A 13,312-nucleotide genomic window follows, 5' to 3' on the forward strand; every position below is an offset into this window, starting at 1 on the left:
GGTCAAGCCCCACTGGATTTCACTGATGAAATATGAGAGTTTCATGGTTCTGGAAAAAAAAAATCATCCTTGCAGAATAAGCAACATTCACAGTCTCTTGTGTAAGCTCATGTTCAAACAGTAGTTTGCAAAAAGAAGAGCTCATGTTTGTGTTACAGCCAATGGGATAAGCTGGGCTTGATTTGACACTCGGTATTTCCTCAGGAGAAAGTGCATTAGCAGTGTGTTACATTGATGCCAGGCACAAGCACTCCTGCATTTCAGGGCTGTGCCATATGTGCTCAAAGAGTAAATTGCTTAGAAACATGCTTTTAAGGCCACCTCTACTCTGCCATTGCACCTTAAAGACAAATCATCAGATGGAAACTTTACACTTCAGGATTCAAGAAATCTGTTAAAGTGCACTGAGTAATTCTGACAAAACGCAGCCCAATCCTGGAGATTTCTTTGAACATGCCACTTCAAAAGTCACCTACTTCTGCTGCCCCACCTCTCAATTCACTTGGCTTCCAGAGGCAGTCTAATGCTGCCACAAAACCTCCTCAAGCCTCAGCAGCCCAGCTGTACAGCCCAGCTCCTCATCACATCACTGCTGTACAGCCCAGCTCCTCATCACATCACTGCTGTACAGCCCAGCTCCTCATCACATCACTGCTGTACCCAGCACTTCCACACCAAAACAAAGATATTTCAGCCACAGTTTGTCCACTCTGAATCAAGAATTAGTGCAAAAGACTACTGCCTCACCTCCACGCTGCCCAAAACACACAGCTGGCTGCCTGTGAGGTTTTGAAGCCATCAGCCCCTTGTAGAGGGAGAAGGCAGCAAAAAGCTCTACTAACCCCAGGCTGTTCCCTGTGCAGCATTTCCAGCACACTGTCTGTTCTGGCAGGCACAATTTAACCACTTCCATTTAGTTCAAGTGTCTGCTTAAACAAAAAAAATAAACCCCATAGTAATTTATAGGGGAGTGACCCATGTCCTATTACAAACACCCTCCAACTTCCCCCCAGCTCAAAACACCCAGAGGATGGTGAATTGATAGGAAAAAAAAGGGTCTTTAAAACATTTTCCAGTCTTCCCACATCCACAGCTTCAGAGGCTCTTAGTATTTGAAGTATTAATGGAAATGTTCCATACAATTCCCTGTGCACAGATCTAAAAATAGGTATGGACACAGTAGTAAGTTTTTGTCTATATTTGCAAGACTCTTACTTCCCTCTCAGGAACCACGACTACCCATTAACGCTGACATTTATTATTTAAAAAAAAGGAGCTATTAAAACACCAGAAATTCTTTCAACAATTCAGTGAACATCAGTAATAATAATACATCAATAGCAACCATTAAATATCAATCGATATTCTGGTGAGGGATCACAAACATATTCTGAATACTAAGAATGTCAATTTTTCTTTAAGAATTGCTGAAGCCAGTTGATGGCCTTTGCAGATCTGTTCATCATCAGCTTAAGCTCTCCAGCAGAGCCAGCACACAAAATACATCTGTTCTTACTGTGACAAAAATACCCTTTTTTTTGCATGCCAAGCCCTGTTTGTTCCATCTTTACCCACAATGACATCAAGCATGCCAAGCTGCAAGAAGTCAAAAAAGTATCTAACCTTGCTTCAGATTTTTTGTTCTGAACACATTAAAGCTGAAGTGAATGAATCTCACATTCTCCCACTAAAGACCTGGGAGGATGAAAAAGACCCAAAAAATCAAAACAGCCAACAAAAGAGAAAACACCTGATCAAAGCAATTCCTACCTTGGCCTCAGTGTCCATGGTTTGTGACTTAAACAGAAATGTCATTTATGAGTGAAAAAAGATTGCAACTGAGCTCCTAAATACTTGTTACTGGGCTCAAACTGAAGATACTTCCATCTTCCAGCTAGATCCTACTGGAAATCCCAAGGCCCTTTCTCCAGAAACCATTCCAAGTGGGATTTGTCTCCCCTTGGTGGCAATGGAGGATTTACAGCCAGTTGCCCAAACTACCACAGGCAAAGAACAAACGTTACAGGACGTTTGGAGACACGTGATCAGTGTATTCCTTTCTACCATACAGACAGAAAATGGGGTGGGATAATGAGGGGAAAGGAGAAGGGGGAAGAATCACATCCTGATTACAAAGGAATTCCTATTCTAGTGGTTAAAAATGAGGACAGAGACGTGACAATGTAACCAAACATACAATGAGGCTTTTGTCCCCAAACTACTTGGCTTGTGTACAAGGAACAGAGGAACTTGGGTCGGTGGGGACTGGCTGGGGCAGGGGAAGAGGGAGAGGCTGATGTTTGTGAAAAGAAAGAGAAATTGGTTAGTCCGCTTTAAGAAAGGCTGTAAAGAAAAAAAAAAAAAAAAAGAAAAAAGCAGCCTGCTATTGTAGAATCCACCCACTCACTTCTGAAATGCTCAAAGACCCAGACAGGGATTTACAACCAGCACTTCTAGGCACTGAGTGTGAAACAGAAAACACTCAAATGCCCAGAGGCAGTTTGTGTGGTGCCAGAGAAGCAGCTTTTAGATTGCACAGGGTTATGGTCAGAGCCATTTTCTTTCAACAAGTTTGTTACTGCTGAGTCAGTCACTGAGCTTGGCATTACAGACCATAGGAAGGCACCTGCACACTGCGATTTTCAGCTCTAGTTAACCAACCAACATGTTTTACTTTTCATTTTTAACAGTCACACAACTTCCTGGAGAAATAAGAGCATTCAAAAACAGGCCAATAACCTTACAGTCTAGAAGCCAAAAAAATAACAATAATAATAATAAAAAAAAAAAAAAGCTGGTGTTCAGTTGACTGCAAGACCAGGGTGAAGGAAATGCAAGTGCTGAGTGAGGTTGTTTTTTCAAACAGTGTCGAGACACATTCAGAAAGATCACAGTAATGTAAAGCTTAAAAATTTTGGTGATGATTTAAAAACTATTTTAAAGATAATAAATTCAGTTTAAACCAAGCATATTCCATTTAATACCTCACTTATATTGCAGAAGAAAGAGAGTGCTGATGCAGAGGTTTTCTTCAGCCTTGGTTAAAATCGGTTCAGAAAAGATTTATTTTTTCAGAGTCCACTATATCTGGCTTCTATTTATTTACACGAGTCTATATCCAGCAAGGGTTTAAACTAAATGAAGGTATGGGTTTATACATATCATATGCAATTACAAATTAGGAATCTCCTTAAACCACCTCTTTCTTTAAAAAGTTATGCACTTTAAGTTTTTTTTCTTTTTAAAGGAATTGGACTGTTGCTGATTCCCATGTATTCAGGGAATCAGACTCCTGCTGAAGCCAGCAGCAGGGCATGGAAACTTGTTCAAGTGATTAATTTGTTTAGTGATCAATCCAGAAGCAGCATTTGTATCCTTGAGACCAATCTACTCCATTTAAAAAACTTTTCTGCGGCAAGTGCTTTTTTTTTTAGTTACAGCTGAGTTACTTTCTAATCCCCTGGTGCTGCAGCCTGCACAAAAAAATAACAGCACCCAGGATTTTCAAGTTGTCAGTGCCACAGATGCTGACACTGGGACTGAGTTACACACTGTTTCTGTACTACCCACAAGGGAACAGGGCTGGTGCCTGCAGCAGTTCCAGCTGCCCCAGTAACATCACACAGGTTATGTGAATGCCACCCAAAAAGATGCACCGTAGAACTAAACCACGATGTTGAAGACACAGAACATTAAATGATCAATTCTATGTCTGCTTTATTTTTGGGGGCTTTTTTTATTTTTTGGCATTTCCTGTTTAACCCCCAAAGCCAAAGAATGCAGAGGTAGAGGCCTACCACTCTTTATCCACCAACTGGGCTCTTTTTTCAGTTTGATGCCATTTTATTGTGGGAATGAATCTCCCACATGATCCCCATCTGAATCTCCCTCTACAAACAAAATCCATGCTTGATCACAGCATTTCCCAGGAAAAGGAAAAAAAACCCAAACAACAGTCTTAACAGGCTGCTGATGCAACTATTGCTTACTATACTGGATTGCCTTGGCAGTTGTATCATGATAATTTCAAGTTCCCTGTGGCACGAACCATCTTTTTATTCCACATTTGAACAGTGCTTAGAACAGCAAAGTCTGTGTCTGCAGACGCAAGGAATAATGGAACAATTAATCCATCCTCTCTCCCCCTCTGCACATCCTTCCCCCCGCCCCCCGTGCTGTAACATGGAAATTGTTTCATTTTTAGCCTAAGGAAGTGAGGTTTATACAATCATCCTGTGACAGCTTTACCTCAGCATTTCATTTATTCTTGAGCCATTTGGCAGTCCCACGATGCTTCAGAGACAGATTTCAAAGACGTGCAACAAGACTCAAACAGGCACCTTATTAGTGGAGACAGATGAGCACCTCAGGGCTGCAGCACGAGTTTAACTACACTGTTAGACACCAGAGAACCCACAGAGAGAAGTAGCACGAGGAGACAATCAGAATTTCACTAGTGAGTTTCTCTACTTCTCCTTTACCTAGATTTGTAAAAGAATCTAAGGGAGACTGTGCAAAGCCATGTTTCTATCCTTTAATTCCTCTAATGAGACATTAATAACACATCCAGGCATGAAGAGTTTCACCTTGCACTGTTTTGTTTTTGTTTTTTTTTCCCAAGAAAACCTGAATACAATTTGGGGATAGAACACCCCAAAAAATGAATTCTACGTGCACACTGAAGCTTAAATAATATGCTAGAATAATAAAATACATTTATTAGAAGAATTAGGAAAAAATCCTATATGATTTTCCAAGGACTAGTAACCAGTAACTAGTAGCTTGTTTCACTGAACAAGGAAAAAAAAGAGAGAGAAAAAAAATCATCTCCATCTTGTACACGGGAAGAAAAAGGAGAGGATTATGAACAGCTGTCAGAAACATATTCCATACCAGAAGTGCAGCTATTTTGGCACAGGGGTATGAAAACCTCACAAGAAAGCAGGGAAGACAGCACATTTTTACACTCACTGTCATCTTTCAGCTGCTTATCCAAGTTTCCCTTGCAGACGTCAGGATGAAAAGAAACAGCCAAAGAGCAGCAGTGGGATGGGTGTTGCATTCACTTCAAAAGAGCTGCATGCAGGAGGAGTTTGCCAGTATCAATACACTGCAGGCTGGCAGGGCTGAGAAGTTACAAATTAAGTGTGCCTTCATCAGTGACCTACTATGCACAGACCTACTGAGCTGCTAAAATATTTTTAGTTCGACCAATTCCTGCCTTTTTTGGTTCCTCCTGCTCTTCCAGTTTATCCAGTCGTGTGCACTTTTCCACTCCCTCTTACTGCCATGCAGTTTTTCGAGTTTGGCTCCAATTACCACTTGTTTCTGCTGCTGGAGTGCTCAGATTTACAGCACTACTGCAAACAGCTCAGGGGGTGGTTGAATGGTGCACGTAGTGAGCACTCTGCCAGCTGAGATTTGTCCAGCAGGGAACTCTTCCTGCCCCCGGGAAGGTGGGTGTACTCACCAGCTGGTACTCGCTCCGACGGCTGAAGGCTTCCTTGATTCCCGAATCCCTCCAGAGCGCGCCCAGGGCAGGTACATAGAGCTGGAAGGTGGCAGGCTCGATGGGCATTCCAGCTTTGTTTTCAAAGGCCATCAAAAACATTCCGTGCTTCTCGTTCTCCGTGTACTGCCAAGGGATCCCCAGCTTGTCCCGTGCGTCCACCAGAACCCTGCAGCCCTAAAGGATGATTCAGATAAGAAAGTCAGTGATAAAAAGATTAAAGTGCAAAAGAACAAGGACTTGAAGGTACTGGAAGATTATTTTTTTGACACTGTTCTGGTGAGACTGAACTCAGCAGAGAATCATGTTGTTTATTGCAACATCTCCAACAGAAATAAGATAGAGCTTGCTTCTGTAAGCAGCTTAGCCACAAAATATTTCTCCAGGTGGAAGAAGTATTAGCAGCAACAGCTACTGGCAACAAGCAATGCTGCCAACAGATAATGAAAGTAAACATCAAATGAGCAAGAGAAGTGTCTGGGAACTGACGTGTAGTTTTAAAGTAACATCATGCCTGAAACCATATTCTTCCACCTTTTATTTTTTTTCTTTGCATTTGGGTTTTAGATACCAAAAGGAACATCCTGGCATTCTCAAACAGTAGGAGATCAGAAGAGCACTAGAGGACTCAAGACATTGCATAGATTTCAAGCTCCCATGCTCAGAAAAGCAGGTGCAGTTTTTCCTCAGAATCAGCTTACTTTTTGAACCAGCCATACATCTGCTAAGCAATGTGTGACAGGTAGGCTCTGGTACTCTAATTCTGGAAAAGAAATCTTGAAGCAAAATGATCTTGTTCTCATACTTAACTCAGGATTACTGAGCTGCTCATTTTAACTTTTTGCAGTTTTTATGGAAACTTAATTTCATATTCATGGCAGCAAGCCAAACACACAAGGTTAAGTAAATTTGAAACTTCAGTCTTGACTCTGATTTCACCTGTACTAAAAAGCTTCAGATTTCTCAATAGTGAGCACCATTTTAATAATGGGCAGATCTGTAAATGGTGGCTTAGCATCTCAACTGCCATCAAACTCACAGGTAAGATCTGTGGGTTATAGTGAACTACTTTTCTTATTGTGTTGATCTTTTGGTTTTATAGATAGGAAAATAAATAAAATAAAAAACCTCCAAAACTGAAGCTCTGTTTCCACAGCTATTCACGTGAACCTCCACATTACTGCACTGATATCTTTTTTTGCATACTTTAAGCTATCAAGACTGCACCTATGTTTTCTTAACACTCATACCATTCTGCTCTCCAGTCCTTTAACAGCACCACACCAAAACAACAAAAACAACTTTTCCAATAGAAACTAAGATTGGAGAGGGAAGTGAGAAGCAACTTAGTGGGGTGACACAGAATAGGAACTCAAAGCAAAGTGTCACAGTTGTCACTATGCAACAGTGTTCCTGAAGTGCAGCTTCCCAAAAATGTAAATATTTATGCTTCTCTAGTGATTGTTATTTTCTTTTATAAAGTAGAGAATATATCTCCACAATACCAGGAAAAGACTAAAACGAAATGTATTTACAAACTGCTGCTTTAAATTCCAGACATAACTATTTAGTAACTCTGTCATACCGACCAAAAGCCAACTCTCATTCCTAGTTACAGCGTTTATCCCTTTAGTAACACAAGTCTTTGGATCATTATTTGAACGGCACTAACAAACATCAGCATGAAACCCCCACTTACAAGGCTCTGTCTCTGAACTGCAGATGCCCCCATGGCATCTCACAGCTTTAGACACTTCTGCAAACCATCCCTTCCTCACAGAACACCATCCTGGCTGCAACTGAAAGCCAGGGGCAGCTCCCCACTATGCCCAGAACTTGGAGATTTTCCAAAGTGTTGCGGCAACTGAGACCAATATGACACAGCTATTTCGAGGTATTTAATGCCAGGTTTGTCTCTGCTCAGTGAGAAGTGAACAGATCCCCTTCTCTCCCCACAGACTGCCACCTCTCCCCACGCTGCCCGGGCCCTGTGTGGAGCTCCCAGCCCACGCAGGCCAGCCCTGACCTTTCGCCTGCCTGGGCCCCAGCTCTGCAGCTCAGCTCCAGCTTTTCCATCTCACAGCTTTGGGGCTGATTTAACCCTTATCCCTCTCACAGAGCCTTCAGAGCGTCCCAATGGAGTGACGGCAAAACCGCCCGATTCCTGTTCTGATTTCCCCACATCTCACTCTGACTTTCCCTGCTCCCACTGGAGACACAGAGGTTCTTGAGAGACTGTTGTTAAGGAAAGTTTTATTATTTGTTTGGAGAAAACCACAGAACAGTTTCAATCAAGGACGTAGAGACTGCTCCAGTCCCAGAATAGTCACTTATCTGCTGGCTGCTGCTCCTTGGAAATGCAGGTTTGAACCTCTCTGAGGCAAGAGAGGGAACTAAACTTAGACCTCACCAACCCTATGTGAGTGCACTAACTACTGCAGGGTCAACCATGTGGCATCAGCACCTTCCTCTGACTGTTCTAGAGACAGAGGTGGCTGCCACCAAAGCCCATGGAGAGCCCACTCCGGGACAAAGAGGCAGCTCCAGAGGCAGGGACATCAGCACTGACAACCAGACACACACAGACACACACCGAATGAAGGAAAAAATATAAATAGGATAGGGGTTAGCAGGAACGCTGTCCTATGCACACCCACAGGAACAGCACCTCTCAAAATCTGAATTTTTAGAACACAGCTGCTTCAAGATGTGTATCTCCAATGCACCAGGAGTCAAAGCTTTACGTAACAACCAACCAACGTTTCACCCTCCCAACTCTGAGTGGTTAAAAGTGTTAGTGACTCAGCAAAATCTCCAGTAAAGTGAATCCAAACATTTCTCCATCTCCACAAAACAGCTCCATAAATGCTACAAACAGATGTCAGAAAGATGAGGAGAAACAGAGAAATTGCTAAATTTAGATCCCCTGTACTGCTATTCTCGCATCTCTGAGTTACTGGTAACACTATATTTTGCAGCCTCACTGAGCATTTGATAATCCTTGTCTGATTAATCTGCAGAACAAGTTATGAGAGGAAAGGTTTCCTCTTACTGAAAGCCCATGCAAAACACTTTCCCTGCCTCTTTGCTCTAAAAAGACCATCATGGGACGCAGCCAGAGAGTCACTTTCATCTGTAGTTAAAACTGCTTAAAGGTTTGTATGTACTGTTGATGCCCAGAAGTGAAGATTTCATTTAGAAGATTAGATGTAATTAAAATTTCTGGGATTTCCATTTATTACAGGATGAACAGAAAAGTTACATATATTTGTAAAGTAATTTTATCGCAACTGAACTCAAACACTCTTGGTACAAATAAGGAAAAAAACCACCAAACAAGTCTTGTTACATGGACAACCCTCCCTCTCAAGCTCTGACAATGAAGGTAACACCAGACTCAGTTCATTGCAGCACTCATTTCACAATAAATCTTCCCAACGTGGCTGTAACAGTTTTTCTGATCTTCTACTACTACAGAAAACATCAATTCACTCTTTCATGTAGAAGGCTGAACACAATCAATTACCATTCTCTTTTCAAATTTGGAATATAGAAAAAAAACGTTGGGACAACTTTTGATGTGAAATAAATTACTGAACAGTTCAACTGATCTAAAGCTTTTGTGCTGCAATCAAAGCAGGACCCAGAAAAAGCTCAGATGGAAAGAATTAAAATTCACAGGTAAGGATAGTGTCAGGCATTAGAAATGGCAAACCAGCAGCATAATGGAAGAACCAGCTAGAGAGGAAAAAATAGAAAACTCTCCATTTCATTCCTTTCCTAATAATTTCTAATATATTCAAGTAGTTGTATAAATCCCTGGCATGCACAAAACCCGAATGGAGACAGGGTAGAAAACGTGTAACAAGAATGTGATGTGATCTAACTCATGAAATACCATATCTTACACAGAAGAAAACACTAAATAAATCTAGAAATCCACAAATTCTAAAAAAAGATAACTAAGGCATGATATACAAGAAATGTACAGAAATTACAAACCACCTGCAGAAAGGGAGTAGACAAAGACTGTTCTTCTCCCTCCCCTTGCTACACAAGCACAAGTTATCAAACAGCAGGTTAAACTAAAAGAAGGAGTTTTCCTGTACACCCCCAGCGAGACAAACTCATTCACACAGGATGTTGGCCAAAAGTATAAATGGACTTAAAAAGCAATGAAGACAAATAGATGGAAGAAAAGTCCAAAGAGGACTATTCGATTACATTCCAGCTGCAAATCCTGGCGCGAGAAGTTTCCGAAGCCAAAGGCTGCCAGTAAGTGGAAGAGCACACCAAGGGATCACACTGCCTTGTGCTCGTACCCGTTTTTGGTTGTGGGTTGTTTTTTCATGTCACAGACAAAGCTGGAGCTGCTCTCCCTGACACAGCACAGCTGTTGGCCCTCAGTGTGTTTGCTGCTCACCAGCAGTATGAAGGTTTTATGAGCATTTCCACAAATGCTCGTTACTAGGACGGGCTCAAATGTATTTTTTTCTTTTTTACTTTTGAAAGCAGCCTAGCTTTGAAAAAAATCCAGGTTGCCTTGTACTTTTAAATAATACATAAGTGATTTTGTGGGAATTATTAGAAAGCTTATCACCAGCTAATGTCACTTGAAGCCAGTGATGTTTGCCAATACATGAAGTGTTGCAGTATTTAAAGAGCAGCATGATTTAAAGTTACCTTACATTAGTAGTTACACTGCTACATAAAACACAACATTCACGTTTTAAATTATTCACATACTTCAGTACTTGAAGGATTCATTATCCTTAAAACCTCACACCTTTCACCAGATGGACCAACTCAGAGGCTGAGTGAACACATCTCAGTTAAGCACCAAACACACAATGGGAACAACAGGTTTGGAGGACACTCACTCATAGGCAAGGGCAGGTTCTTCCATGCACACACCAGCAGCTAAGGGATCAAAAAATTTGATTATTCAAGTCAAGTGTCCAGAAAGAACTTGCAAACCTCCTTAGAGTTTGTATACAAATACAAGAGTCTCCTACAGTGCATTTTCTCAAAATAATTTTAAGGAACTACTACGGGGTATGAGATCACAGACAACAGAGTAACTTACACATGAAATACTACAGCAGCTACTTTTGAAGTTTTTACCATTAATTCACTGTTCAACCTCCTAGCAAAGCTCTGGATGTGCAGTATCTACATATCACATATGGAAATATCGTCCTGAGAGAAGTGCTGATCACTGCTGAATACTCACTGGGGGACTCCAAGGCACAGCTACCAGGCAATACTGTTCTCCTGTGGCTGTAATCCAACAGGAACATGTCAGGCACAGGGAGATTCCAATGGGTTTCCTACTGTGTGTTTTTCCTCACTGTTGTTGACAAGAGACCAACAAGGTCTGGGGAATCACATCTCACAGAGACCAATACAAATATGAACTAATGTCAAAAGGAGGGTTCCCACCCTGACAAGATATTTCCTCAAGCCACAGAAACAGTACAAGGTGATGCAGCTACAGGAACACAGGACCAGCTGCACCAAAAATCTGCAACAGCTCCGTATTCGCTGCTGCCAATACACGACAGAGCTGAATCCCTCAGCCATGGATGGAGCTGGACCTCTCAGCAGCTCTCTGGCAAGCTAAAAAGATGATAAAATGTAGCCTACATGTATTTTTAGAAGACATCTCTCAACCTTTTAAAAAAGCCATTTTTGATACAACTTTTAAAAATAAAGTTGTGTTTGCAAATATAATCACATGCACTTTATTAAAATTGCTGTCTGGAACACTGGAGAGAAGGTGACCTACTGCTAACAAAGTCATAGCAAGACAAACAGATTTTTACACCACACTATCATAAAAGCATTAACAGTGTTTTTCTTTGATCTGTGTCCTTGGACCATTCCAGCCAAGCAGTAGCCAAGAAGCCAATGTCATTAAGGATAAGGTTTTGCATTACAGAACAGTCAGTCTAATGACCAGGTACCATCAAAAAGGGCATCTTTCCTGGCAGCAAAATTCCACCCTCCCCTGTTTGATATATCTGCCATTTGTCTGAGCCCACAAGCCAATCCAGTGAGCAAACATCACCTAAACCCTGGCCATTTAGACAAAAAGTGGTTTCCACTGCCTATATTAGTTTGCTGCAAGGCAAGACAGACACAGGGGTAGGGGTGGGAGCAGCACCAGTTAGCCCAGTTAGACAAAAAAGCTCACCAGTTGTGCATGCATTTTCACCATCCACAAATTCCAGTACCACCCAGGTGAGAGCAAGGTAAACAGCAAAGATGACCTACCTTCCAGCCAAACTCACAAATAAAAAGTGGGAACAAAGGGGAAGTGTCATTTACTTAGTCCACAGGAACACAAACACTAAAAAACATTTGGATTAGCCACTGACTCTCTGGATTGGGAGCAGCAGTGATGTCTGCTTGTCTGGAAACTCTGAAAAGAGTCCTTGTCTTTGAATGAACGCAGCAAAATGACGACAAATGCAGCAGAAGAAAAATATTCTCGCTGCAAACTTTACTTGTAACTGGGCCCAAAGTAGAGAGATGATGACCTCAGAGGTGGTGACTGGTGCAGGACCTTACACAAAATCAATGCTTTCAGAGTTGTATTACCAGCTTTCTCCTTGTCCTGAGACCATCAGGCCAACATCTCATCCATACTTAGTTCATGCTTTCAATAGAGCAGAAGCAGAATCTGCAGTTCCAAAAATATCTCCATCAGGTTTGGCAAGACCCTGCCATGCTGCCCTCAGGAACACAGTACCCAGCACGTGCTCAACAGACAGGGAGGGCCCTTCAACACCAGTTCCTGACCCTCACTAGAGAGAAAAAACCCAGGCAAGTTGAGGGGACTCATTTGGAAACTGCAGCCTTCGATTCCTTCCAGCTTTTCCTCTTGTTTCTCAGACAGTGTGTACAGGCTTGCTCCAAAGTTTTCCTGTAAATGTTGTTAGTAGCACAATTTGCCTTTTTTTTTTTGCCAATGCTGTTTCCAAGTTAATTGTAAAAATATATGTACAGTCAACCAACTGAATATAATGTAAGTTCCCAAATTTAGTCACTCAAGTGACTAAACTTATGTCTGGACAACATCAAAGTATGTGTCTCCAGTCTCCAGGGACTAAGTCATGTTCTGCAATACTAATGACTACATCACAAGAGCACTGTGAGCTCCATTTTGGAATAACCATGAATATTTATCATTTACAACTGACCAGGACTCCTCTTCCACTATCTGCCATGATGAAGACAGATTGCTGCCTCCTAGACCAACCAAGAGACACCTCAAATGCAAAGAGACCACCAGAGTTGATGGAATTCACATTGAAGACACAGAAAAGACATCACCTCCAAGTCAGCAAGAGTTTCAGTGTTTAAATGAACCTGGAACAGTAAGAACAACAAGACTCAGGGTTTTTTTTCTTTTCTACATAATTTGGTGAATATTATTTTTTCATATTAAATTAAGCTCAGAGCAAAGATAATCGGAATTAAGAAGTGGTTCCAGCACAGAACTTTAGCACTTGTATACTAAATGTGACGGAAAAGGTCCTGATTAACCACAGCTCCTATGTTCTCCTTGTCACTCCTCTCAAAAGAAGCTGTCCCAGCAGAAAGGAGACTGACACTGTCCCGAGACCAACTACTCAAACAGCTGGATCCCAGCTCTGAAGTAACAGATGGAGTGTCACCATCATCACCTCGTAATGGGTTTTTGAATTCATCTGCATGTAAACCCAAGGAAGTGTGGAGTCAAGTCAATTTAAAGAGTAATGAGTTCACGCAATGAAAAGATGTATTCCCACCTTTGTT

General features: G+C 41.6%; 1 protein-coding gene across 1 annotated transcript in view; it reads right to left on the reverse strand.

Annotated features, from left to right (window-relative positions):
* The window catches only part of GNA12 (G protein subunit alpha 12), a 41,880-nt gene that overhangs the window by 23,717 nt on the left and 4,851 nt on the right, over positions 1-13,312 (reverse strand). The window contains exon 2 of the mRNA XM_027738468.2: positions 5,471-5,686. Coding sequence (XP_027594269.2) covers positions 5,471-5,686 — 216 coding nt within the window. The remainder of the gene's footprint in view (positions 1-5,470; positions 5,687-13,312) is intronic.

This window comes from Pipra filicauda, unplaced genomic scaffold, assembly GCF_003945595.2.
Source record: "Pipra filicauda isolate LSUMZ 115617 unplaced genomic scaffold, ASM394559v2 scaffold31_size4109673_pilon, whole genome shotgun sequence".
NCBI lineage: Eukaryota > Metazoa > Chordata > Aves > Passeriformes > Pipridae > Pipra > Pipra filicauda.